The 27,463-nt window shown below is 43.0% G+C and overlaps 2 protein-coding genes across 7 annotated transcripts; both read right to left on the reverse strand.

Annotated features, from left to right (window-relative positions):
* Positions 1–3,576: 3,576 nt before the first annotated feature.
* LOC112263086 (FK506-binding protein 15) lies at positions 3,577–20,277 on the reverse strand. Of its 5 annotated transcripts, none has more exons than XM_024439078.2 (28): positions 19,934–20,276; positions 16,309–16,412; positions 16,126–16,204; positions 15,935–16,004; positions 15,732–15,783; positions 15,529–15,627; positions 15,274–15,423; positions 15,082–15,150; positions 14,793–14,936; positions 14,534–14,685; positions 14,395–14,443; positions 11,494–11,610; positions 11,329–11,404; positions 11,010–11,113; positions 10,654–10,854; positions 10,473–10,571; positions 10,284–10,378; positions 10,113–10,215; positions 9,125–9,296; positions 8,851–8,987; positions 8,451–8,606; positions 6,650–6,802; positions 6,326–6,418; positions 6,110–6,238; positions 5,523–5,630; positions 4,804–5,405; positions 4,532–4,634; positions 3,577–4,236 (listed from the first exon to the last, which is right to left on the reverse strand). In XM_024439078.2, exons 1-28 carry the CDS (start codon positions 19,959–19,961, stop codon positions 4,156–4,158), a joined length of 3,525 nt encoding a protein of 1,174 aa, XP_024294846.1. In that variant the 5' UTR covers positions 19,962–20,276; the 3' UTR covers positions 3,577–4,155. The 5 variants fall into 5 exon arrangements, with proteins under 5 accessions (XP_024294846.1, XP_024294844.1, XP_024294847.1 ...); XM_024439076.2 differs by having other exon boundaries at positions 15,732–15,806; XM_024439079.2 differs by having other exon boundaries at positions 19,930–20,276.
* Positions 20,278–21,710: 1,433 nt separating this feature from the next.
* LOC112263098 (fibroblast growth factor 17) lies at positions 21,711–25,278 on the reverse strand. Of its 2 annotated transcripts, none has more exons than XM_024439093.2 (5): positions 24,666–25,278; positions 24,543–24,579; positions 24,013–24,157; positions 23,257–23,363; positions 21,711–22,164 (listed from the first exon to the last, which is right to left on the reverse strand). In XM_024439093.2, the coding sequence occupies exons 1-5, from the start codon at positions 24,695–24,697 to the stop codon at positions 21,874–21,876; spliced, it is 612 nt and encodes a 203-aa protein (XP_024294861.1). In that variant the 5' UTR covers positions 24,698–25,278; the 3' UTR covers positions 21,711–21,873. The 2 variants fall into 2 exon arrangements, with proteins under 2 accessions (XP_024294861.1, XP_024294860.1); XM_024439092.2 differs by having other exon boundaries at positions 24,013–24,190; positions 24,666–25,275.
* Between the last annotated feature and the right edge of the window lie 2,185 nt (positions 25,279–27,463).

The following is a 27,463-nucleotide window of genomic DNA, read 5'->3' on the forward strand; positions in this document are numbered from 1 at the left end:
AAACGCGGTTGCCCTATCGAGAAGGGAGACATACGTGATGACAGTCCCCTCCGCGACAGAGGGGGGGAGCATACAACAGGTCAGCCACCAGGGGGAGACTCGTCGAGGCCTGGTGACAGACGGAGTATACATCAAGGCAATGGCGCCATCTGCTGGATGTGCCAGGTCTCAGCCAGGATGAATTGGGGTTGATTGGGAGTTGGTGAGTAATCAAGGGCTGATTGCTCACCAGCTGTACAAGTCCCATAAAGCTGCCAGAGGGGCAGCACACAGGAAAGATACTGGTGGAAGAAAGGACTCCCGTATGGTTGGGGACAGTTCCAGAGGTGTGAGTGCGTTCAGTTTTTGATCCCCACAAGGATACAGCAAGACCCGGAGCCCAGAAGACTATCCCGGAGAGGGTGTCTTGGGGAAAACCTATTTTCATTTGGACTATTATTTTAATAAACACCTTTGAAACTGAGCTAATCCTACTCTGTCCATGTCTGATCTGTGTAAACGTTTTGACCCAACCCCCTGGTCTGCCACATGATATACTGACCACATCTGTCGAAGCTGTGTCCTGAAGGAAAATCATGGAATTGTAAGGCACGATGGTGCTTAGAGGACATGTGAAATGAGTTAAAAATGCAAGGATGAACTTTGATTGGTTTTCTCTGTCACAGTTGGGCAGAAGGTTGTGCTTTCTCCACAGATAGTCTGAGAAGACCGACCTATTCCAGTCAATGCCATCCCCTCCAGTCTAGAGTAAGAGCTATGAAGACAGAAGAAAAGGAAACAAACTTATATTATTCTCAAACAAAACATGGGTTGCCAGAATTACCTTATTCAATTGCGACACTACAAATGTTTATTTTCATTGACTAAACTAAATCCTATGAAATAGCAGTTCCTCTCCTCGTTACACACACCAACAGGACATTACGATAGACAAGTGTTGTCCACAAGAGGCATACATCCTAGACAGTATATTTTGAAAACATTCAGTTAAGTTGACATTCTGTAATTCATTTGTTTATGAACAGCTGTAAAAAATATAAAAAAAATCTTACATTCTTCCTAAAGCATGGATAATCAAGGAAGTACGTGACCACTGACCACTCTCTACATGAGATGTTGGAAAACATAAAATAAACAGTTATAAAACTAGGCAGAAAAGCTCACTGTAATAGGGGCTATCAGGGCCCGCATCTTCAGAACCAATGCCCAGTTTCACTCTCCCGTGACACTCCCGCATTGCTAGACATGTGGAGCCAAATCAGGGTTTTTCCCATCTCTCAACAAGCCTGATGAATAAGAACGGAGGCAGCAGCAGGTTTCACGCCTGTTAGTTACATGTACTCTACGCATTCCATTTCACTCAGACAGCAATGGAGACACCCCTTTTAATGACCAGTCAGATCATAGGTCAGCTATACTTTGAGATACAAAAGAATGCCATGGGGCAGTACTATGACAATATGAGTGACCTTGCTGTCCATGTTTGAGCCTGGGTCTGGGCCTCTGGGCTAGCCTACAATTACAGGAGCTCCTGGCTCTGGGCCTGGGGCCTACCAGCATCCTCCTCCTCCCTCTGGGGGTCAGTGTAAGGCTTGGCCAGGACAAGGTCTTTTGGGTGGACAGCTTGCTGTGCCCACTAGGGAGCTCAACCCATGCTCACTTCTCAGCTGTGACGTCAATGGAGTCAGCTGGAACAGCACCCTCTTCCACACATTCTTGGACTTCTTTCTGTTCTATAACACACAATATAGATGAGTAAATGTAACTGGTAAACAATGTGTTTTCGTTGACAATAATGTAATACAAAGATAAATAACCTGCCACATACAATTTATGAAACCAGTGAATATATGGTACTCACCACTTGAGGTTTTTCAGGACAGAAGGCAAATGAGCTCCTTGACAGTTTAGGCATGTGTACAAAAAGGCAATTTGACACCAAAATCTGCATATCTGCCAAGTTTAATGCCTAAAAAGAAGGTTACGTGGTAAGCAAACAATACAATCTAAGGTCTAGGGCTATAACATAAAGTGACTGATATGATGAAAAATAAAGATAAAATCCACATCAAATACAATAAATCATGTGACCTATTTTGGGCGTGGCTCTGAAGGATGTGTTGGGGATCCACATCAATAGGGAGCCAGAGCCCCATGATGCACTGGAGCAGCTGGCCAAAAGATTGATCTGGGCTGAGCTGCAATAACAGCCACAGCAGACATTACACAGCATCAGCTCTACTACAATCAACATTACTCACCATCGAAAAGAATAGTCTACAAAAAATACAACTTCGGTTTTCAAAGGGTGTAAGACAAAGTCAACAAGTCTTGCATCTGACATTAGGCTTACTATCTGCTAGTGTAACTGACCAACCTTGACTCCCTTGTGTTGCTTGTCACTAGGACTATGGTCAACAGAGTTGAACCCTGGAAAGTGGAGATCTGCACTGCAAAGAATGAGAGTTGTAATTGCTGCAATGTAGACCCTTATGCAAATCTATTGGTCAAAATTTTAAACATATTCAACTAAAATGTAGGACTCAATTTTTGGGAGTGTTTTCTGTTGCAGTATACTGGATGGCCAATGGCAATATACTTACTATATTGAATTGTATTAGGCTATAACTCTGTTCTGGCTCACCTCTCCAACCTTTTGTTGTGCTCCCTCTGGTGGGCTTGTGACTGGCTGGAGGGAAGAGTTTGAAAGGCATCTGTGGCAAAATTCGTCTTTTAGAGCAACTTCACTTTAGGGATCTTTCGGCCTTCATTCCACTCTGATACATTCGCCACACTAAGGGTGGTTAATGTATCAAGGCTGACCATGGGCTACACTTGAGAGAATGAGTGAGTGCAATCATTTAGTCCTGTACATGTGCTACACACTAGATATTTCCAGTGTCCATGCTAGCACAACACGTTAGCATTCCCAATACATTGGTTCGATCTAAGTAGTGTGCTATTATGTAGATTAGAAGAGAGCCGACTACTTTTTTGGCGAAGCCCCATTCTTCTCGTTCATTGGAACTTCAAAACATCCAGAGAAGCTTACAGTAGCTATCTAGGCCAGCCACTTCTACAGTAACTCTGCTGATATTTATGGAGCAAAAAACATCCCAGTGCAACGCATACGTACCTCATGGGAGGGCAAGCCAGACAAGTAAATGGAATAGGCTAAGAAAAATCTATGTAAGAGCTAGCTAAACAACTTTGTACCCAATAGCTACCTTTCAGAACTTGCGTTAGCAAGCAACGGCGAGAGTCTAGTACTTCTCCAGCTGCTGGTCAAAGTGGTTTCTACACCCACCCCCATCCGGTCTCGGAGGTTGCCATGCAAGGCTCTCCATACTCATGACATTACTCATCTTGAGCATACGTCTTGATGATATGGTGTTATGTAAATGTCTATCAACACCAAATTCTGATCCAGTTTTTTGTCAGTGTGTTTTTAAAATGTTTTAATTGCAAGTATCAGTATTCAATTTAGCAAGTTGTTGGTTTGATTCTGGATGTCATCACCAAAATGATCCAGAAAGACAAGAAAAGGTCAAGTTGGAAAGGAAACAACAATAGATGTCCACGTACTCTATGCATTTTATTTTCTGGAATGAATATCGGTTAGCAAAAATGTGTAAAAGTTAGAAGTTCTTGAAGAAGCAAGCCCTCTTATAATTTAGCACATAATACATGACCACCTTGAAACCCTTGAAAACAAAACATACAGACAAACCAAGCTAAATCATCAGTTAGAGACCAACATTATGTTAATTTAAGGCCTAATGAGGTCAACAAATTACAGGACTAACAGATCGATTGATTTCTAGGGGGGGGGTCTGGTGGAAACCACCTTTAATCATTACTTCATTGATTAAAGGTGGTTTCCAGGCAGCAGCAGTCAGGTCCGACCAAAAGATCAACAGCACAGGTCTCTAACCACAGTGTTCAGAGCAGTCAGACGGCACATCCTTCTCACTCACTTGAGTTGCCTTATCTGAGACAGAGACGGAGTTCACCACGTCCCTTCCATGTACAGAGACGGAGTTCACCACGTCCCTTCATTTAGTCCCTCTTAGGACAGTGGAAATGATATCTCTAGAGGGCCTGTCCCTCCATCTGGACTTTAAGACTCATAAGACTTATCACTTCAGTTGTTGCTCATCCCAGCCAGTCAAGATCATCATCTTCATCCTCTTCGTCGCCAAACAGAGGGGCTGGGGGAGGTTGCCCCTTCAAGCTCTGAGAAAACATGGGGAAAATATATCAAATGTGAGTTGTGTTCAGTAATTCTCTGCTGACCACAAAACACTGTTCAGAAATAAATGAAGTAATTCAGAACAAGTTCCTGTCATAGACTTAACAGTAAAGAATACCACTGAATTCGATCCCAAAACCATCTTTGTGTTACCTGCTGTTCTATTCACAGAGTAAGCCACAAAACAGATAAACACAGGCTCCACTGACAAACAGGGGGAACAGAAGCAGTGTGTAGACATCTGAGAGAACTGGTGTGGCCCTAGAGATCCTTCCTCACCAGCTCATCATCATCCTCCTCCTCCGTGGGTGGGGGTTTGGTTGGGGCTGTGCTCAGGAAAAATGTCTCCTTCCCATTTTCCTCTCCTACTCCCTCAGTCAGACTGAGAGAATAGTAAAACACACAAGTGAGAATGGACATAGAAGGGGGGGGGAATAGATAGATGCAGGAATGCATGCATATTAGTAAGGGACTAATTATGAACATGGTTGGGTATAACGGAGCCTTATCTAAGTTTAATTTTAGTTCACTGGTCTCTCTATAGAACTCACCTTGTTACTTTCCCAGGACTATCATACAGGGGGCTTGGTGGAGGTGGAAGCTGGGTTTGAGGACCTGTGGCTTTGGAGCTAGTTCTTTTCAGTTCACCCAGGGGACCCTCAATAGTCCCACTCACTTTCTTCACCTCCGGGCTACTTATGCCACCTTCGGACTGAGTTTTCTGTCCTATCTCAGAGGGCAGATTCTCCTCAAGGTTTATGCCAGTGGGTTCAGAAGGCTCTGTGGTGATCTCTCCCTGTGGTTGGGAAGATGGTGGTTGTGGCTGGGTTGAGAGTGGTTGGTGCTCTGGATCCGTGTCCATGTCTGCCTCTGGCTCCACTCGAGTCAGTTTCTTTGTCTCTAGTACTGCCTCAAGGTGAGCCCTCTCCTGCACATCTCTGGGGTCTCCCCCCGTCTGCACAGAGGACTCACTAAGCTGCTCATGCTCGGTCCTCTGCTCCTCCGCTTCTTCCTTCCCATTCACATGAGCAACCTGAGCTGGTCTCTTCTCTCTATGCCTCACATCACTGTCCACCTCTTCTTCTTCTTCTTCTTCTTCCCTCAGATGGGATGAACGTCTCTCGGTACCATTGAGCAGTTGCAAGGTAACACTCTGTAAAGGGACAAAGACCAACATTAATTCACCCACATCCTTTACAGTCCATCTTCATTGTGAATAACACGTTATTGAGACAACCGTTTTGGTCATTGTCGTGAAGAGATGCTGTACCTTTATGGTGTTGACGATTACGCCGAGCACAGTGCTGCCTGTGTAAGTCTCGTGTCGGTCAAACTCCCCCCTCAGAGAGTGAAACACTCCATTCATTACACGCTTCACCTGCCAGGAAAACATGGCCAGGGTCAAAACATGAAATACAGTTTGATTGATTGATTTATTTTTGTGTCGTACACCAATTAGTGCACAGCCCGTATGGGCATATAAAACACTAAGTATGTGTGAACAAAACACACATTTTTCAATGCATAACAAAGTACAGCTTTCACCTTGTCACATTATACACTTCTTCTCCCCAAGGATTTGAAAATAAATTGGGCAATGTCAAACTCCCATTCTGAAAAAGAATACTAGCCTGTGTTCATCATGTAGCCAGAACACTTCAAGGTGAGCATTTATATTGAAATGCATTTATTTTATTGACCTTTATGTTCAGACTGACATACATTTAAAAAAAATAGAACTACAGCCCTGAACTGCATGTTCCAAGTTTTGGTTTAAACCAAATATCTACTGCCCAATTTTCCAGGTAAGAAAGACACAGCTGTCTGAAAGAAAACATGGCTCTGTGTCCCCCTCACCTCCCCTGCAGTGTCCTGTCCTGCACTGTCCACTTGGCCCCCTTGCTCTGCCAGCCTCTTTTCCAGCTCAGCCACTCGCCCCTCCAGCTTCTGTCTCACAGCTGACCACTGCTCCTCCAGGCCTGAATACTGAGAGAGCGAGAGAAAGAAGACTTCATAACATTATGGAGAGAGTTAGAAATAGCATTAGCAGCTAACACATAACCAGATCAATACCTTTTCTTGTAGGACCTGCTGCTCTTCGTCCTGTCCCTGCTGCTGCAACAAGCACTGCTCCTCTGAGCCCCTGGACTGCTTCAGAGCCGAAAACTGTTCGAATGAAAGAGAGCCCGTTAGGGTTCCGCACCACTACTCTCACAGATTAAGCTACAGAATAAGTAATTTCACAGCCTTGTACTTATGTCGTTCCCATTGTTGTAGAACAACAGTAACAAATCCCCCTTAGCCACACATTATAAAACGATGTATGAGCTCAGGAGTCCAAAGTGGCGTCATGAGAGAGAAAGTTGTGTACGGTATAATATGGGTTAGGTTGTTGACCTTTTCCTGTAGCTGGGTCAGTCTCTGCTCCAGTATGTCTCTTTGCTCTGCCAGTTCGGCCATCTCACGCCCCTGCTGCTCCTTGGCCGAGGCCAACGCCTGCTCACACTTCCTCTTCCAGTCCTCCTCCAGCTCTGCTTGCAGTTGGGCTAGCTGGAACACACACCCGAAAAAATACAGACACGCACACGCAGTCAGGCACACACACAAAATGACTCTTCATAGACTAAAAACGTATCCAAAAGGAGATTTAGCTGTGTAAATATTTATCACTCCCTCCCGATAGACGATACATATACACCAGTGTTTACCCTAGGATTTTTTTCAGCAGCGGTGGCCAAGTTAGTGTAGGGGGGGTGGGGGTGTTGTGATGGAGCTGAAAATAAAATAAAAAAATGCCAGTTATAAAGCTAATTTCCTGCAATGGGGCTGAGAGAAAATGTGCAGTTTTAAAATAATTGACCAGTGCAAATCTCTTTAAAAAGTTCATATTCTGTTAACTTATACCCCCCCCAAAAATAATGTGGGAAGGAAAACTATTTCGCTCCTATTGTAAGTAATTATGGGTCATATTTCATAGGAATCTGGAAAAACTAAACAATTACTTTCAAGCAAATGTTCTGCAATTCTACAGTTAGCCATGGCTTGTGCCGTGTTCTTATACTATCTAAGTGACTCAAACATTAGAATGAAATCAATAGGGGCCCCGTGCCATGACATTTTTGGAATTGTAGATTCTCCCTGTGTAAGAGCATTTCCATCCAACCATTTCATGTAGATAAATTACCTGAGGCATGAAAAAAAGGAATGACCGGGCTGATTGCAACATGAAACGCCGGTACAATTTTAGAAATGCTGACAATTTGTTCGTTCTACATGGCGGGATCTTTTTGTGTCTGTAAAATGTATTGTGCTAGAAATGGCAGTGGAAACTCCTTAATGCGCAAATATTGACATCATAACCATCAGATCGAAGTAAACTTGGGAGTCACATGATATGTTGTGTGGTCCTCCCACTACGACCCAGGAAAGCCTGCAGTTTATTAGGCTACAGATGAAATAAGTTCTGATGAACTTCACAGGGTGGTGAACATGCACGGTGATGAGCTTGATGCTCCTTTCCATTAAATATTGAGGGTGTTATTCTGGGTGACATGACGATCGATGCTTAGCTTCCGTTTGACAAATACTATTGCTCATATCCATAATAATCTCATAATGTAGGTAGCCTACCCGCAATGTATCTGTGAGCTGTTGGTTAGGCTAGAGGGCACATGCCAAGACCAGTGTGGACCGGCGATATAACGCAATAGTTTGTGACAAACTCATCAGTAGAGTTGAAAATGTGATGGAAACCCATTTAACTTGTATTTTTAATTCGGTACATGGGAATTTAACAGCAAAAAGTTTGTTTTATGTGCCCTACGTCGTCACACAGCCTTTTATCCGCAAAAAGTAATTTTGATGGAAACATCTCTAGTGGGAAAATGCAGATTTCAGAATATTCACATGAAAATCTGTCGCAAATTAGATAGAAACCTAGTTAAGGTCTAGTTTTTACTCTGGTGGCTTAGTTCTCAAAGATGATCTTAAAAAAAAATAGATCCAATATCTTTTCTACATACTTTATATCTGGTTTTAGTTGTTTAACTTTAAACTGAAAATGTTTTACCATCCCCCAAAAATAATAATTAATATATGTATACATAAAAATGTACATCATATTTTTGGGAGTGGCGGCCACGATTTAATAGTGAAGCCCGCCGCTGCTGATTAATATAGGGGAAACACTGTACAATACCTGTTCTGAGGCTGCCTGGCCAGTGCTGGTCCTGGCCTTGCGGAGCTGCGTCCTCAGACTTTCCATGTCCTGCTGGCTGCTCCTCCTCAGCTCCTCCATCTCCTCATCACACCGCTGCCTCTCTGCCTGCCACTTCCTCTTCCTGTCCGACACCATCTGAGAAGAAGGATGATAATACCCTTAGACACCGATCTAATGTCAGTTTTAGGCCCTTCAACTCTGGTCAAGGTTTAGGAGTGAAGAGAGCTGAACTGAGATCTGTACGCTGATCCTAGATCTTTGCCTCTGGGCAATTTCTACCATGCACGTCTGAGAGGAGGCCCACGCACATTGACGTAAGCATTGGTGCCCAAATCTAAAAGATAAACCAACAAGAACATTTACTGTGTGCAATACTCACTCGTTCCATACAGTCTTTGTCAGCCTTCAGGTCCTGCAGCTCCTCCTCCATGTTGTTCACCCGGAGAGCCATCCCTTTGCGTTTCTGCTTCTCTGTGCGGTACTGAGCCTGGCCTCTCTCTGCAGTCTCCTTCAGCTCTACACACACACACACACACACACACACACACAAACACCTTTAGTGACACTTCCTCCATCCTACAAGATGAACACACTCTCGCTGACACCTGTCTAACCTCTTTAAATAAAACACATTGTGTAACAGTAGTGTATACCTTCCAATTGGGTCTCTAAGGAGGAGATGCGTGTGCAGTGTGTGTCGCCATCCTGCAGGGCAGAGGTCAGTTTGTTCTGCAGCTCTGCAGCCCTCTGCTGGTGAGATGTGGCCTCCTGCTGCAGCTGGGACACCCGTGATGTGCACGTGGCCAGCTCCTCTGTCAGACGTACCTGAGGGATTGAGACAAGCACTGATAGTCACCAGTGTTGTCTGTCTATACAATACACAGCCCAGTGACAGGCTGGTGTCCCAATAACCTCAAATTTGCTTATTTTCCTCATCTTCTTTCCTTTATGATCACTAATCTGACTGGAAGCAAAGCAACATGGTGGGAACTGTCCGTTTCTAGCCATTTTTTCCCAGTGGTCATGAACGAAAGGCAACGAGGAAAGGAGGCCATCTCACATTTTTGGGACACAGCCATAGAGTGAGTTGACAGTGGTGGTGATTGGCCAGACATGATGAGTGAGAGACAGAGTTAACATGGACTCTAACAGCATAACCCTGTGGGAAGAAGATTAAGATGACTGATAATGAGGGAAGGGTTGAATAAAAATGAAATAAATGAAAAGTTAGCGAAAAGGGGGATGGGGAAGATGACAAGTAGAGGGAGGTAGAGAGTGAGCAAACAGGCTCACCTGGCCCAAGCCCAGGTCCTGAGGCAGAGGCAGAGCATGCTGGAAAGAGTGAACGGTCACTACTAAAAGGCCCTGAGACTAACACCGCAGGACAAACAGCCAGGAGCAGTGGATGGAGGTGAGATTCTGTTAGTCCCCAGACACACCAAAGTAAACGCCACTGAAATCCCCACAGCCATGTTAGATAGTGTAATAAACCCTTTTGTCATGAGAAGACTTCCTAAAGCCATCGCTATGGGTTTAAATAATCACACCTCATACTGCCACTGGCTGGGAGAGTATAAGGGAACGTTTGTTGATCCTTGCAGGGTGATAACAGTATATACAGACGTAGGGTTGGTGATCTACCTTGTCCTGCTCAGCCTGCAGCGTCCTGGCCTGGTTGTGTTCACTTGAGGACTTTAGGGAGTCATTCCTCTGCTCCATCAGCAGGTTACTCTGCTCCATGTACCTGGACGACAACAGGGAAATTCAGCAGATCAATGTCTGCCTCCTACAGCAGATCAATGTCGGTCTTACCTCTGGTTCTGGTTGATGAGCTCCCCGATCTTGCGGTTCTGCTCCTCTATACGTGAGCTCTTCTCGTACACATCCTTCTTTAAAGATTCATTTTCCTATAAAGACAGTTACACATTTAATGATTAATAAATAATATATATATAAAAATAAATCCGAAAGCTTAAAATCCCCCCCACCCTCGGACTATACCTGAATGATTCTTTGGATGTTGTGCATAATCATGGTGGTTTCCATAGTGACACTGGGCACAGCCAATGAGTGGCCTCCTTGCCTCTGAAGGTCGTCAACCTGTCAAAACATGAGGATCGATGAGAAGTGAAAAACTGATGTCTGATAACACCAGAGAAATACCCTTCATATTACTGCTGACCTTTGAAGCCAACTGGTCCACTTTATCTGCCACTTTGCCAACAGCTAATCGGATCTCAGAGTTATGCTGCCGAGCTTCAGCCATAAGGAAGGAAGTGACCTCGCCAGTGCCTCCCATGTATGGTACTGCCTGGGTGGGGTACATCTGGCCCATTGGTTGAAGTTGAGAGGGAGACATAGAGGACTGTGGGTAGGCGTAAGGCTATGAAAGAACATAACGGACTGATTTAATGACAACAGAGAATGAGGAGAGCTTCATTAGAAAGGGCGGTGAGCCTTAAAGTCAATACAAAATAGCATGGAAATTAGTTACATTTTTGACAGTTGAACGATGAAGATGACATGGGTCATTCTCACCTGAAAGGCATGGGCGGAGCCTGACATCACAGGCTGCGGAGCAGCAGCTGTCATAGCAACAGGCATCAAGGCAGAGGGCGATGCCCCGTGAGGGTGAGAAAGCACTTAAGAAAAAAAATGAATATGTACAAACTGAGAAATGTCATCCAAAGGCAGCCTCCAGGGCATCAACAAACAGACACCCTGAAAAGGAAGTTTTACAGCAGATCTCAGTCTAACAATTCAAGACATAGATTGGTCTTAAAAACAGTGATATTGACCTATTGGTCAGCTAAACATGGAGAGTGATGGCTCCAGCAGAGGTTGTGGGAGAGCTCACCTTGCACTGGAGCTTGGAGGGCAGTGGAGATCTGTACAGGAGAAGGAGCAGCAGGACGCTCCTTCACTCTGGGGTCCTGGAGGAAGACAGCAATTCTCTCTCGAATACTTATCTCAACTACTATACTGTAAGTGCAGCTATATGAAAATAAACCCTTCATCTCACCTCCATTTCTGAGTCGCTGGAGTCTGGCTGGGAGGAGGGCCCTGCCATGAAGGGCAACATGGGCTGACCCATCTTGGCCATGCGAGATATCAGCTTGGCTTTGGTGGCGTCTGGATTCTGGAGCAACGGGAAGATGAAGGAATAGGTTATACTTTATCAGGTCAGCTGTGCCTAGGGCTGTTGCGGTGACAGTATTACTGCCACACCAGCTGTCATGAGTAAAGACCACAGTAAAATTACACGTGACAGTTGAGTCACAGCAATCTCTTGGCTCTATTGTCCCTCCAACAGGTCACTAATGACCTGGTACTCAGGGCTCTATTGTCCCGCCAACAGGTCACTAATGGCCTGGTACTCAGGGCTCTATTGTCCCGCCAACAGGTCACTAATGGCCTGGTACTCAGGGCTCTATTGTTCCTCTAACCACTCTGATGTCAATGAAAATACAATCAAAAATCACATCAAAAACTTATCAAAACAGTATTGTGATTTTAAACCTCACTGTGATTGATCAGTTTGAAGAAAGAAGTTCAACAGCAGGTTGAAACAGTGTAAAACATGTTTGTTGTGGATATTGTTTCAAAGTCTAACAAGGAAACAGACAGCGCTTGCTAAGGTGATAATTCAAAACACCCATATAAATATTAGAGTTTATGCATAGGCTTAGGAGTCCAAGCCCCCCCAAAAAACTGAATTAAAATAATGATTTTGCTGTTATATAATAGATAGACTACCACATCTTATGCATGGCAGAAAAACATGAAACAAAACTGATTTAATGTCTTTGGTACATACCGTAATTGGTAGCCAATAGTCCAAAATCAAACAAATTCAAGTAATCGTCTTTGGAGTGTGGACTAGAGGTCGACCGATTAATCGGAATGGTCGATTAATTAGGGCCGATTTCAAGTTTTATACCTTTATTTAACTAGGCATGTCAGTTAAGAACACATTCTTATTTTCAATGACGGTCTAGGAACAGTGGGTTAACTTGCTCTGCAAGGGCCGCGGCTTTTGTGGAGCGATGGGCAACGCTGCTTCGAGTGTGGCTGTTGTCGATGTGTTCCTGGTTCGAGCCCAGGTAGGGGCGAGGAGAGGGACGGAAGCTATACTGTTACACTGGCAATATTATAGTGCCTATAAGAACATCCAATAGTCAAAGGTATATGAAATACAAAATGGTAGAGAAATAGTCCTATAAATACTATATTAACTATAACCTAAAAACCTCTTACCTTGGAATATTGAAGACTCATGTTAAAAGGAACAACCAACTTTCATATGTTCTCATGTTCTGAGCAAGGAACTCAAACATTAGCTTTTTTACATGGCACATATTGCACTTTTACTTCTCCAACACATTGTGTTTGCATTATTTAAACCAAATTGAACATGTTTCATTATTTATTTGAGGCTAAATAGATTTTTATTGATGTATTATATTAAGTTCAAATAAGTGTTCATTCAGTATTGTTGTAATTGTCATTAGTACAAATAAAAAATTTAAAATCGGCTGATTAATCGGTACCGGATTTTTTGGTCCTCCAACAATCGGTATGGCGTTGGAAAATCATAATCGGTGGACTGTATCATTATGCATACTGGATGGACTGGTTACCTTATGCTACTCTCCAAAATGTCTATCCATGATTCTTGGAGAGAATGTATGGCCCTAGGCGATGCTGTTGGTTCACCGATTGTGCAGGGTGGCTTACAGTTATCCTCCAATGAGTGCATTTGTATTTGATTTTGAATAGCTTAGTAATATGATAACTAATTGAGGGACCCCTTTAGGTATAATTATTTATAGTATACTTTAAAAAAAAAAATTATAACAAGTTTTTAAAGTGTCAATCCTAAATCTAGGAGATATCAATTTTAAAAACGAATCTCTATATACATACTCAAACACAGTACCAGTCAAAAGTATTTGTACTATTTTCTACATTGTAGAATAATAGTGTAATAGTGAAGACATCAAAACTATGAAATTACACATGGAATCATGTAGGAACCAAAAAAATGAAGTGTTAAATAATCTAAATATATTTGAGATTCTTCAAAGTAGCCACCCTTTGTCTTGATGGCAGCTTTGCACACACTTGGCATTCTCTCAACCAGCTTCATGAGGAATTCACCTGGAATGCATTTCAATTAACAGGTGTGCCTTGTCAGAAGTTCATTTGTGGAATTTCTTTCCTTCTTAATGAGTTTGATCCAATCAGTTGTGTTGTGACAAGGTAGGGGTGGTATACAGAAGATAGCCCTATTTAGTAAAAGACCAAGGCCATATTATGGCGAGAACAGCTCTAATAAGTAAAGAGAAACGACAGTCCATCATTACTTTAAGACATGAAGGTAAGTCAATCCGGAAAGTGCCGTCGCAAAAACCATCAAGCGCTATGATGAAACTGGCTCACATGTGGACTGCCACAGGAAAGGAAGACCCAGAGTTACCTCTGCTGCAGAAGTTCATTAGAGTTACCAGCCTCAGAAATTTCAGCCCAAATTAATGCGTCAGAGTTCAAGTAATAGGCACATCTCAACATCAACTGTTCAGAGAGACTGTGTGAATCAGACCTTCATGGTAAAATTGCTGCAAAGAAACCACTAATAAAGGACACCAATAAGAAGAGACTTGCTTGGCCTAAGAAACACAAGCAATGGACATTAGACCGGTGGAAATCTGTACTTGGTCTGATGAGTCCAAATTTGAGATTTTTGGATCTAACTGGAGATGCTAAATGTGTTTATGTTAATTTACAGTCAATTACCGTGAGACCGGCAGTCTTTTGCATGACAATAACCATCTGACAAAATATTATGATCGCCAGAGCCCTAGCTGTGCCTGTTTTATATAAAAGTCTAATGTGACTCATATGAGAGAGAGAAAGCACTCACTGTCAACTGTTCACTGATGGAATTCGACTTTGCCCGAAGTGGTGGTTCCCTGAAAAAGAGATGGGGAAAACAATCGAAAGAGGAACAAAGACAGAAAAGAGCTGGTTGTGATTGTGTTTAGATGAGCCTATGCTTTTACCCTGGTCTCCCGGGGCTTGTAGCACGGAGCAGAGTGGTCCCTCCCGGCAGGTAGGGACCCAGTTTCTCCACACAGGGGACAGGTGAAGAGGCAGCAGAGTCCCGAGACCCAGCACTGGCACGGTCAGACCCACTGTCTTTCGCCAACTTCACCTGGGGACACAACAGAAGGGCATGATGATACAAAGACATTCATTAAATATTACATTTTGGCTTAGAGTTACTGGACAGTCCCATTTGCGAGATGCTGGAGGTCCTACCCGTCGTAGCTCTGCCTCAAAGATGAGTGTGCTGTCTGCTGGGATGCGGTTGGCTACTCCCTGGGAGCCATAGCCCAGACTGGGGGGGATCACCATGAGACGCCGGCCTGACTTCCTCATACCCACCATGCCCTCCTCCCAGCCCTAGCAATCAGAGAGGACAGAGGAAGCTGTGCATTCCCCATGCATGTCTGGTATGGAATGCCCCTACTATTCTTCCTTAGAACAGAAGTGTTAGCTGTGCCTATACGACCCACATTATTCACCAATTGTACATCAATTAAATCACCTTAATCACTTTTCCAGCACCAAGTTTCAGTCGGAGCAGCTTGTCTTTGTTCAGGTTGGAGTCAAACACCTGAAACAATAGTTGAACATTACAAGAACACTGCTGTACCACTAGCTCCCAGGGCAAAGAGGATACACAGAAATGTGCGAAGCACTAATTTCTAACGGCACAACACACACAGCCATATCTTACCTGTCCGACGGCATGGTTCTGTAGGAGCCAGCCTGTGTATGTCACCTCCAAGGAGTCTCCAGTCTCAACTCCCTGCCCCTCCCCTAGTGTCAGGTCCTGCACCACCACCATATCTAAAGAGGGGGCGCTGTTCACTTTTGCCAAACACACCTAAATTAAAGAAGCAGCCAATTTAAATCACTTTTATACCAGTCTACATTAAAATAAATTCTGCACAAAGCAATTAAACATGACCTAAGCTCAGCTGTCCATCACCTCTTTACAAAAGTCTACAGCAGCCTTCTCTGTGTCAAACATCAGGGACCAGTTCTGGCGCTGGTCATCATAAAAAGTGCAGTAGTTGTTGGGCTGAACCTGCAGGAGACAACGGGAGAGAGCGAGATTCTTTTAGAGAAGCTTACTTGGCTCTTTTCACTTGCTCAGCTTCCTCTGACAATGTTTGTTTGTTTTAAACTCACCGTAAAGATGAAGCCCACATGAATCTTGGCCGCAGTCACTTGTTTCTGCTGACTGATGTAAAGCAAGAGTTTGTACTACGAGAAAACAGACAGGGAACTTGTAGATCAATGGTAGAAAACTTGCATGATGATAAGACTTTTCAAAGCGATAGAAATCTTAGGAAAATGGACTGTTTCCAATAAAAGCACAACTCTGGTCTCACCTCTTTTGTTGTTTGGTTACCCAGGACTGCAGCTCCCAGCTTTCCTTGTTTCTGATACTGCCCGTTAAGACTAAACAGAAAGATGCACCGTCAGTTGTGGATTAAGTCAAAACCAATGAATGGGTCTAATGATGTCACAGGAGCCACAGAGGTGGTATTTCTAGTCATTTGTACAGTTTAAAGATACTCACTATTTGAAAGCATGGATAGCTGTAGCCAATAGTACTGCAGGAGCACCCGGAGGGAACGCAGGTTTCTGGGCAGGAGGACCTGGAAATAAAACAAACATGCGGTAATCACATCTCAGGTTCACCTGAGCATATTAGCCAAACTTTGGTCACATTCCCTTGCGTCGGTTAAGTTCTGTTTTTTACCTGGATTTGAGGTCTTCCTGGGCTGTTTAGGGGCTGTATATTGAAAAGATTCATTCCCCTGACTTGCTGCTTGGTCCAGTCCAAAAAGTGATGCCAGCTTTGCGCTGAAATAACACAGAGGGAGTGATATTTAGGTTATTTCTGTAAGCCTATTATCTGCGATCATTGGTGTAATGAGCTAGGTCTACTAAACCCCCCCTCCTAAGTTCACAAATATTTTATCAAAAGACATCAACACACCATGGTATGTTCCATAAAGACAAAAACATCTCATTGAATGAAAAGCTAAAAGGTCTTGTGTTAATTGAGCAGCTGTCCTGTTTCATGGTTAATCATTTCCTGGCTCACTGTTTCTGATTTCACCGAACACAAAAAAAATGAGTGAAAAAAAGTGAACGTATATTCAGCAGAGAACAGAAGACCCGTGCCCAGTTGACACAGCAACCGCACACCGTCTATCAAGACCCGTGCCCAGTTGACACAGCAACCGCACACCGTCTATCAAGACCCGTGCCCAGTTGACACAGCAACCGCACACCGTCTATCAAGACCCGTGCCCAGTTGACACAGCAACCGCACACCGTCTATCAAGACCCGTGCCCAGTTGACACAGCAACCGCACACCGTCTATCAAGACCCGTGCCCAGTTGACACAGCAACCGCACACCGTCTATCAAGACCCGTGCCCAGTTGACACAGCAACCGCACACCGTCTATCAAGACCCCTGCCCAGTTGACACAGCAACCGCACACCGTCTATCAAGACCCGTGCCCAGTTGACACAGCAACCGCTATCAAGACCCGTGCCCGTCTATCAAGACCCGTGCCCAGTTGACACAGCAACCGCACACCGTCTATCAAGACCCGTGCCCAGTTGACACAGCAACCGCACACCGTCTATCTATCAAGACCCCTGCCCAGTTGACACAGCAACCGCACACCGTCTATCAAGACCCCTGCCCAGTTGACACAGCAACCGCACACCGTCTATCAAGACCCCTGCCCAGTTGACACAGCAACCGCACACCGTCTATCAAGACCCGTGCCCAGTTGACACAGCAACCGCACACCGTCTATCAAGACCCGTGCCCAGTTGACACAGCAAACCGCACAAGACCGTCTATCAAGACCCGTGCCCAGTTGACACAGCAACCGCACACCGTCTATCAAGACCCGTGCCCAGTTGACACAGCAACCGCACACTGTATATCAAGACCCATGCCCAGTTGACACAGCAACCGCACACTGTATATCAAGACCCATGCCCAGTTGACACAGCAACCGCACACCCGTGCCCAGTTGACACAGTATATCAAGACCCGTGCCCAGTTGACACAGCAACCGCACACCGTCTATCAAGACCCATGCCCAGTTGACACAGCAACCGCACACACTGTATATCAAGACCCGTGCCCAGTTGACACAGCAACCGCACACTGTATATCAAGACCCATGCCCAGTTGACACAGCAACCGCACACTGTATATCAAGACCCATGCCCAGTTGACACAGCAACCGCACACTGTATATCAAGACCCATGCCCAGTTGACACAGCAACCGCACACTGTATATCAAGACCCATGCCCAGTTGACACAGCAACCGCACACTGTATATCAAGACCCACGCCCAAACAATAGAGAAAAGCTGCTCTTATGAGCCCTTTCCTCTGACGTATTGGGATTCAGATACCCTCAGTCTAACTGCCTCCAACAAGTCAGCATTCCGTAGTTAACAGGTAACCAATTCCCACATTTAACAGGTCGTTGAATGAAAGATGACAAAAACACAATACCATTAGTGTAGGTCATTTTATCACAGCAGCTCTTACTACGACTACACACTAGAATAGCCTATATCATCACAAAATTGAAACATCTCTAACAATGTCACGTTGCCATAACTGAAGCGTAAATAGAATGACCACAAGAACATTTTGCCAGTCGCTATTAGAACCAGGCAACCACAAATTCAAATAATAAGACACCCCATAACCTTCCTCAACTGCTACAGACAGACCACCAGTGGCAAATTAGGCTTATGCGGTCATCATCAAGACAAAACATCAGGTTTTACTTTAACTCTTCCCTCCAGAGCAGGGCAATACTGACCCTTGGATCTCTCTCCACAGGTAGTCATTATCCCTTAGAGCAGAAGACATGGTGGACACCTCGAAGCCTGTCTGTTGCTTACGACTGGTGGTGAAGGGTAGCCCCTTTCGCCTACATGTGTAAGGCAGGCACGGGCCACCCAACACACTGTGTTTCAGTGTTCCCACCCTCAGTGATGCCCTCCACTCCTTTCCTCAATGTCTTGCTCCCCAAAGCGGTCACACATCCATGGCAGATCTGACACCATATCACTGGAAGAGCTGTGGAGTTCCGGCTCAGTCTGCAGTCCAGAGTGTGCTGAGCTGAAGGAGCAGGCAGCCCTCGCCCTACTGGCCCTAACTAGCACCATGTGAGAGGAATTAGGAGCCACAATGCTCGCCTCCCCCTCCTTCACTGCTTCTGGCCCAGACAAGCTTCATTCCGCCAAATCATATTAGCTGAGGGAACTATTGCCCTACTAGCCAGGAAATGTTAGAGAGCAAAACACATAGGCCGTAGTTGGCAGTTAGCCTGCATTGTACAAGTGTTTTTAGTCATCTACTTCAGAGCAGACATAGCAGGCCGATTAATCCAGCAACTAAAAACTGGGCTCGCAGCCAAAAGGGGGAAATCACAAACGACCCAAAGCGTAGGATCTAGCAACTAGAGTGACCTGCAACTGAATCAGTTGCATGAGGCACCTCATACTGTACCTGCAAATTCCGTGCAGTACTGCGTCTCTGGGTAAGAGGTGGAGGACAAAGACTATCTCACAAGGCTCTGACTGAGGATGCGCGAGGAGTCAGACGATAATTATTTTGCAAGGCATAGATGCGGTAAAGAGGGTCAATCGAACTCGACCAAAACAATGGAATTGACATGAAAACGCATGGGGGAAAGATCCCGAGACTTCTCATTGCCCCCCAATAAAATTTACCTACATTTATGCTATTGTTTATATGTGTATTTCACACTAATTTGGAGGTGAAAAATCAGAGAATAATGCTTGCTTAAGTAACAACATTATGGGCCTCTTACAATACTTCAATCATTACGGATTTGACGAATATCCACTTTTTTTACCAGATTTGTTGAATGTGCGCCAATCTGGTAAATGTCTGCGTTCCATTGACTTCTTTACAGCATCTATGCACCCGACTTGCTCAAGTAAATAGAAGGGTTGGTTTTGGAGCAAAAAAAAAATACCAGGGCGCAACCACGAGGAAAACAGAGGTTGGCTTAGATGGTTGACAACATGTAATCTGCATTTCGTCTCCAATGTTTATTGAAAACATAAATATATTTGCACAATGACCACTTGTTGTCGCTCTAATACATCATTATAGCTGTTGGTTAGATAGCTAGAGAATTTTTGGCCATATTAACATTGACAGGAAATCAGTCAACAAACCTCAAAACAACACATGGTATCAATAACAATGAAACAAGCTGAAACGAGAAACGATTCCCCCACATGGCAATTTCTTGTAATTCTTGCTAGCAATCTGTCCAGAAAAAGAAAGGAAACTTACTCACCCTCCAGTAGGTGACAGAAAATCTCCATCCTCGTCGTCAGGGGCAAACATTATGAATAGATTTGCTATTGAGTAGCAGTTACGTTTTTCTCAAATAGTATGATGTGTCTTGGGGTGAGAACTATAATACTTATTGAGAAATAACGCTATGACTGCCACCGCTCACTGAACCTGGATCTCTTCCTGTTCAGATCAGCTGACATACCACCTGATCCATGGTGCTGTAAAATGTTCTGCTCCGGGGCAAATTGAGGCACTCTTTAAATTCAATTTCCGTTTGACACACAGCGGTAGCTTTTCCTTTAGGTCTGACTGCAGGTCCAGGGTCAGTTTATCCAAAATGGCTTTATTGGGGCATGTGCAGAGAGGAAGCGGCGTAGCGGTAATTGACCCCATTATAACGGTAATTGAAAACGGTAATTGCCCCACTAGGCTGATCTAGAGTTATTATATACCGGAAGCTCTGGCTTATCCTACCAAAAGCACCTGAATCAATCAGAAAATTACTCTCGATAAGCCCAATGGGTCAATTACCGTTGCAGTATACAATGATAACCACTAGAGTGAACCGTTACTCCAATTTAAACAACTTAGTATTTGCAGGTTACCCCCCCAAAAGAACAAAACTGACATTGTAGACCACTAATTACGAGGGACACTGTAATTAGGATACTTGTTCTATTGAGCTACATTTCCATGTGCCAAAAGGCTATTTTATTTGAGAACTATTACCAAAGGATGGGGATCAAATGTATTCTGTCCCTATAATAGCATTAGCAGGGTATATCAATGTGGTCCGTGTTTAATCAGGTGCCCTTATCTGACTTTTGGCGATGATTGAAATAAAAGACAGATGTGGGGGGTGGATGGATCAGCACCTCTGCAGTGGGGCCATTCAGATAGTGGCTTTCATTAGGCCTACATTGACAAATGGTTTTCCTGAAAAATTATCTGTCATCAGGTTGAAAATAGATCAAATTTATATTACATAAACATGACCACATGTCTTGCTATTAAGGGAAATTAATGTTAATACCCATGTCGTACTTCCTTGCCAACTTTATTACAAGTGATAATCTCAATATTACTGGCCTATTCCTTGGTAAAGGGGTTAGTGCAATATCATTTTTGGTCTGTCATAACAGTACCGTAAATCCATGTGATTAATCATTTGGAATAATTTGATGCTTTGTTATTTGTTTTTGCATAACAAATTCATCCTACACAGAACATGAATGGTGTTATGGGTTTGATTGGGTGTTGTTGCTCTTTTGAAATATAGGGTTAAGGCAACATAATTCATATCATGGAATTGAGTAAGTATAAGTGCATGTCTCACTTTTATAGTAAGCAATGAATTCATATTCATGACCAAAAGTAAAGTAGCTAGGCTACATATCAGTAAATAAATTGAAGATTTGAGCCTGAGAAAGTAATATTGTCTTTGCATAGCCGTTTGTTAGAATGGTATGCCACTTGGCTATTGATTTTTATTCTGGATAAAAATGGATGCACCTGTTGTGCACACTGATCTGCGAAATAAGAACATTACTAGTTCCTGTACATTTCTGAAGAGGTTTTGTGAACTCAGAAATCTATTTCAGCACACGTACCAAGAAAGTAGTCATTTGAGAGACACGATCTAAAGGTAAGATGTTGCATTTGTCACGCTTAAGTTTTGTGCTAACCAAGTTGAACATGTTTATTAATGTATCTCTTTCCTCTCTGTCGCATCACCACTCCAAAAGATTTTTAAAAAACACACAAACACAGTCATATTAAATATATACATCAATCTCATTTACTCTCTTACATTATTTACATGGGATCATTTTACAACAATAATCCTTTAGACTTTTTGAGCATTTGAAGTATCTTCGCGTATTAAAAATATAAAGTTCCATATTTTTACTCAATAATATGAGTCCAATTTGTTCTGTACTAGGCAGCAGTCTGTGATTTCCTGTTCCGTTTTGCACGACGGGTGGGGGGAAAACTGATGAACTCAAAGTGTTTGATTCTATCCATGTTGGGGAAAGGTAGGGGGCCCTTGTGTAGCCTCTTGATGAAATGGACCTCTCTCTGGTTCTCCTTCGTCTTTGAGGCTTTGATGGGTCTACCTTTCCTAGTGAAAGCCACATACCAGCCCTCATACTTGGCATTCTGGAAGGCAGTGTAATTGTTCTCCAGAACAATCTCTGTGAAGATACAATCCCTGCTTCTTCCATTAAGCTGTTGAGAGGATGAGAGAGATGAAAGACATCAAGTCAGAGTGCCACTTCTAGAAGGCATATAGATCAAAACAACAACATCTGGATAGGTCAATTAAAGTATGTCCCTCTGAACTACATTACTATCTATTGATTCTCAAGCTCCAAACAAAATGGAATACTTCAATGTTCTCCTGAAACACCGGAACCGACTAGTTTACAGTTATGTTTACATGAGTTTTATCACCATCAGACGAATGCAAACAATGTGTACAAGACAAGCGCACATCCATTGTATCTACATTTTCAGACGGTTTCATAACAACTACAATGACGATACCATATCAGTACAGCCGCCTCCATTTCAAAACAATAAACTATGAACAGTGAATGTTAAATACACATCTAAACCACAATAACTATATTGTTGGATTTGTCCAAAGGACCGTTACCACCAGAAAAATACAGCCTTCATCTGTGCTTATTTATTCACTAGATGAAACCAGAACCTAGTCTTTCAACACCCCAAAAAGATGGAGCGATGAAACGCTTTACTTCTCATGGCAAGCAGACAACACTGAATACATATTTCCATTCCCATGCAGGAAGTGGAGGGTTGACTTCCGACCAACCACCAAAGGGATTGAGGAGAGTTTTATCCCATGCCTTGCAACTGTAGATCTGCTACAGTTGGAAATACATGTTGGTTGTCTCCCCATCACCGACCCTATGCAGGCTAATGAATAGCAATACAAACAAGTGTCATTATAACACACTATAATGTCACTTGTTTGTAATGCTATTCATTAGCCTGCATAGGGTCGGTGATCGGTGGGGTCAGCCAAATATGTCTGACATATGACAGGGAGAAACACTGGTTAGTAAATACATATGGCAGCCAAATATGTCTGCCATATGACAGGGAGAAACACTGGTTAGTAAATACATCCCTTTTATTGCAGTTTCACTATTTCAAACTATGTTTCTATTTGTTGAAAGAAAACTTCACTTAAAGAATTTACAATCACAGTTACATAACAATGACCATATAACTATGAAACAAGCAAGCTAGAATTTGTTCAACTTTGAAAGTGATGTGGATTTGACATGATACCTTTCCAACTAGTTTCCCCTTCCCGTTCATACAGAGGTAACGTCCACTCTCTGCACCTTTGATCCGAACCCGACTGCCAAACGTGTCAGTTTCTACAAAGAGACGTGCTACCACACACATATCCATATGAAAATACAACAATGGTGTGATAAATCCAGTATGTCAATTAACTATATTTTGTACACTCCTTATATCATATTACAATTCTTATATGGAAGTGGAATGAAAATACAAAACCGTAGGAAGCTAGCAATAAGCTAACCCTATTGGCCTAAAAACAACTGGCATATACTGAAGAGAGATGACCTTAACAGCCTATGATGTGAGATATTATGGGTTTCGGGTTGAGACATTAACAAGCCATTGCTATGATTAATTAAGTGTTGTTATGCATGTTTGAAGACAAAAGTAATCAGGGTGGAATACACAAATCATATTGGTCCATTGATTTACTCCCTCTGGTTAATTAAGGCTAACAACAGGAATGTGTATTGGACCTGGACAAAAGACTTGGCCCGATTCGCCAGACGAGATTTAGATATACCGTAGGTAGGCTAAATTACCATACAGACCTATACAGAGGGTGGAGGCAGAATTAGGTGGGAAAGTAGGCTTAGCCTAGGCTACAGAGCTCTTCATAGACAGACAGAACAATGCAAATGCAGTCCTCGTCAAAAACGATTAATAAGCCTTGCATGCATGCGTCCGACTGGTTGAAAACAGTGTCATGGCCCTCATGAGAAGAGAACAATTTACCGTAATTGTTGCCGTCCTCAGCAGTGGCAGTGACCCTCTTGCCCTGTATCTGAACGTGCTTCCCGCTGGTCCGGCTGTATAGTTGGTAAACCCTGACCTGTCGCCGGCTAAACTGGTCCGTCACTGCGCCCTGCTCCCTCACATACTGGTTAAAATTAGGAGACGGGTGATTTTCCCCCTTTTTATGCAAAGGGAAAAAATAATCACTTGTAGGATTTTCTTCTATCCTCTAATTGAAATGTTTTCTAAAACAAGAGACCACTGCTTGACTCCAGAGCTTGACTGAATAACATAATACAAAAAATACAAAATCTGGGTTTGTAAATTATTTGGTAAAAAAACAATCATGATATCAACTCTTGTAGGACAACATATTGTGTTGCATTATAGGCCTATAATTAATGTATTCAGTGGCAAGCGGCCCACTTAAAAATAACAAGCAAATCAAGACATGTTTATATTTATCATCAAATGCCTATTAATAATAATTTGTCTAAACTATCTGCACGGGACTTTGAAAGAGGGATTACCTGAGCATGGCACCACAGCACGAAGAAATGAAAAGATCTGCGAAATGAAATCACAATGAATAAAACATCACCAACAATCAAATGTTTTTCGATAAGGATGTTTCAAAAGGTAAATATTCTTACATGTAAATACAGCGCTGATTTATTCCATACATTCTCTTGTTATGTAATCCAATTCCACATGTATTTCTTCACGCAGAGCAAGAGACCAACGGGTCCAAAGTTATCCAACAGAGTCCCCTGGTTTCGGATATCCGCTTGACCTGTCCACTCTGTGTCCCTTGTTAGTTTATGAGTTTGATTCCATTCACACACCAACTTTCAGATGTGAAACACCTTCTTCAACGTGTTCAGGAGAAACACATCACGGTCCGCATATGAGGAAAATGGTAGGCCTATCTATACTACAATTACAGCAGGTGTGTTGAAGTGTGAAGGTCTTCCTTAGAGTATCCAAAAGGTATGCAACCAAAAGAGTCGCCGAGATCCATCATACAAGTCCAGTGGAAAAACTATTAGGTCCTAACTATTGCCATTTGGATGTTTATTTCAAGAGAAAATATTGTTCCCCATACGTAGCTCAATGTAGCCTCAAGTAATTCCAGGTTTAAAAAGCCCTCTTACTCATAGCGCGTCTTGGCCTCTTGCTGCGCAGTGGTTAAATGTTGAAAGGCTGGTCCCTCCCATAAACTGGTTGTCGGAGGTTTTGGATTGTGGGTGGGCAGGGCACTGTGGCCTGTAAAAAAATAATAAAAGGGGCAAAAAGTTTTAATAGCACCCGGGTAGGCCTACAGATGATAATGTAATTCACTTTGGGTATTAAGCACAATATTAGGCAATCACGGCAAATTATTAACCAGCATGCCTTATGCATATCAGCATGTACTTTATCTGTTTTATTTGATTTATTTTATGGAAATAAACAACATAAAAAAATACATCCTGTTTTTCATCTCTTGCGCTCGATTGCTCTCTCTCTCTCTCTCTCTCTCGCACTCTTTCTCTCTCTCACCTCTCTTTCACGACGGATGTAAATGCGAGTTATCTACTACGTTATAATGCACTTAGATTCTAATTAATCGCTGTATTTAAAAGTGAGTAGCTTAATCTCACTAGAAGGGGTGTGGCAATGAGGTTTAAAATCCATTGCTTTCTCCATTCTCGGCTAAAGATAAATCATGTTAGCAATAGTGTTGTAGCCTAATTAACATCATTAACTGATGACTGACTGATGTTACCAGGATGCTTATTTCCTGCTTTAAACTGGCATTAATTGAATGATGGTCTATTTTTGTCCAGGTTTACACCAGTGTCAAAATCGTTTTGAGATTATGTACATGTCTCTGAGAGATTATGATAGTTGCATAATTATTGTTTCACTTGTTGTTTTTCACACTGTGCATTCATATACTGTATTCTTCACATAGCTCATTATAATACTGTACATTGCATTTTTGTTACACTGTTTATACACACCATAACTCTCTATAATATACAGTGCATTCCAAAAGTATTCAGACCCCTTGACTTTTCCCACACTTTTTTACATTACAGCCTTATTCTAAAATGGATTACATAGTTTTTCCTAATCAATCTACACACAATACCCCATAATTACAAAGCAAGAACAGATTTGTAGACATTTTTGAAAATTTATTAAAAATAACAAACTGAAATATCACATTTCCATAAGTATTTAGACCCTCTTCTTGGATATGAAGCTACAAGCTTGGCACACCTGAATTTGGGGAGTTTCTCTCATTCTTGTCTGCAGATCTTTTCTAGCTCTGTCAGGTTGGATGGGGAGTGTCGCTGCACAGCTATTTTCAGGTCTCTCCAGAGATGTTCCATCGGGTTCAAGTCCGGGCTCTGGCTGGGCCACTCAAGGATATTCAGAGACTCTTGCATTGTCTTGGCTATGTGCTTAGGGTTCTTTCCTGTTGGAAGTTGAACCTTTGCCCCAGTCTGAAGTCCTGAGCGCTCTGGAACAGGTGTTCATCAAGGATCTCTCTGTACTTTGCTCCGTTCATCTTTCTCTCTATCCTGACCCTGCCACTGAAAAACATCCCCACAGCATGATGCTGCCACCACCATGCTTCACCGTAGGGATAGTGCCAAGTTTTCTCCAGACGTGACGCTTGGCATTCAGGCCAAAGAGTTCAATCTTGGTTTCATCAGACCAGAGAATCTTGTTCTCTGGAGCTCTGTCCGAGTGACCATCGGGTTCTTAGTCACCAACCTGACCAAGGCCCTTCTCCCCTGTTTGGCCGGGCGGCCAGCTCTAGGAAGAGTCTTGGTGATTTCAAACTTCTTCTATTTAAGAATGATGGAGACCACTGTGTTCTTGGGGACCTTCAATGCTGCAGACATTTTTTGGTACCTTTCCCCAGATCCCCAGACCTTATATAGACAGGTGTGTGCCTTTCGAAATCATGTCCAATCAATTGAATTTACCACAGGTGGACTCCAATCAAGTTGTAGAAACATCTCAAGGGTGATCAATGGAAACAGGATGCACCTGAGCTCAATTTCGAGTCAAATAGCAATGGGTCTGAATACGTATGCAAATAAGGTATTTCTGTTTCTTATTTATAATGCACTTATTAAAAAATGCATATCTGACTATTTATTCTGCCCAATGGGTGGCAGACTTTGTAGCAATGTTAATGCCACTTCTTAAAACCTGTCAGTCAGTCAGTACATCCATCAAGTTGTGTTGCCCAAGCTGTAGTCTCTGGCATAATTTGACAACAACCAATGTTTATTTTTTTGTAAAAAACAAGCAAAAGGCAGGCAAGCAAGGTAACATTCATCATTTGAGATGAAGGAAACATGCTTAAAACACATTTGTATGTATACATATAGATGCACATACAGCAATACAGAAATAAACCACCATTTCTTACGCAGCAGTAATAGAC

This window comes from Oncorhynchus tshawytscha, linkage group LG12, assembly GCF_018296145.1.
Source record: "Oncorhynchus tshawytscha isolate Ot180627B linkage group LG12, Otsh_v2.0, whole genome shotgun sequence".
Classification (NCBI taxonomy): Eukaryota; Metazoa; Chordata; class Actinopteri; order Salmoniformes; family Salmonidae; genus Oncorhynchus; species Oncorhynchus tshawytscha.

Coding starts and splice junctions, on each gene's coding strand:
- LOC112263086 (XM_024439076.2), bottom strand. CDS start 19,983: ATGTTTGCCCCTGACGACGAGGATGGAGATTTTCTGTCACCTACTGGA. Junction 16,005..16,125: donor GCTATCCATGCTTTCAAATA/GTGAGTATCTTT, acceptor CTTTCTGTTTAG/TCTTAACGGGCAGTATCAGA. Junction 4,237..4,531: donor AGGAGGATGATGATGAGCTG/GTGAGGAAGGAT, acceptor ATGTTTTCTCAG/AGCTTGAAGGGGCAACCTCC.
- LOC112263098 (XM_024439092.2), bottom strand. CDS start 24,697: ATGTATGGAATAAATCAGCGCTGTATTTACAT. Junction 24,580..24,665: donor AATCAGCGCTGTATTTACAT/GTAAGAATATTT, acceptor TTCATTTCGCAG/ATCTTTTCATTTCTTCGTGC. Junction 24,191..24,542: donor TGCTGTGGTGCCATGCTCAG/GTAATCCCTCTT, acceptor TTGCATAAAAAG/GGGGAAAATCACCCGTCTCC.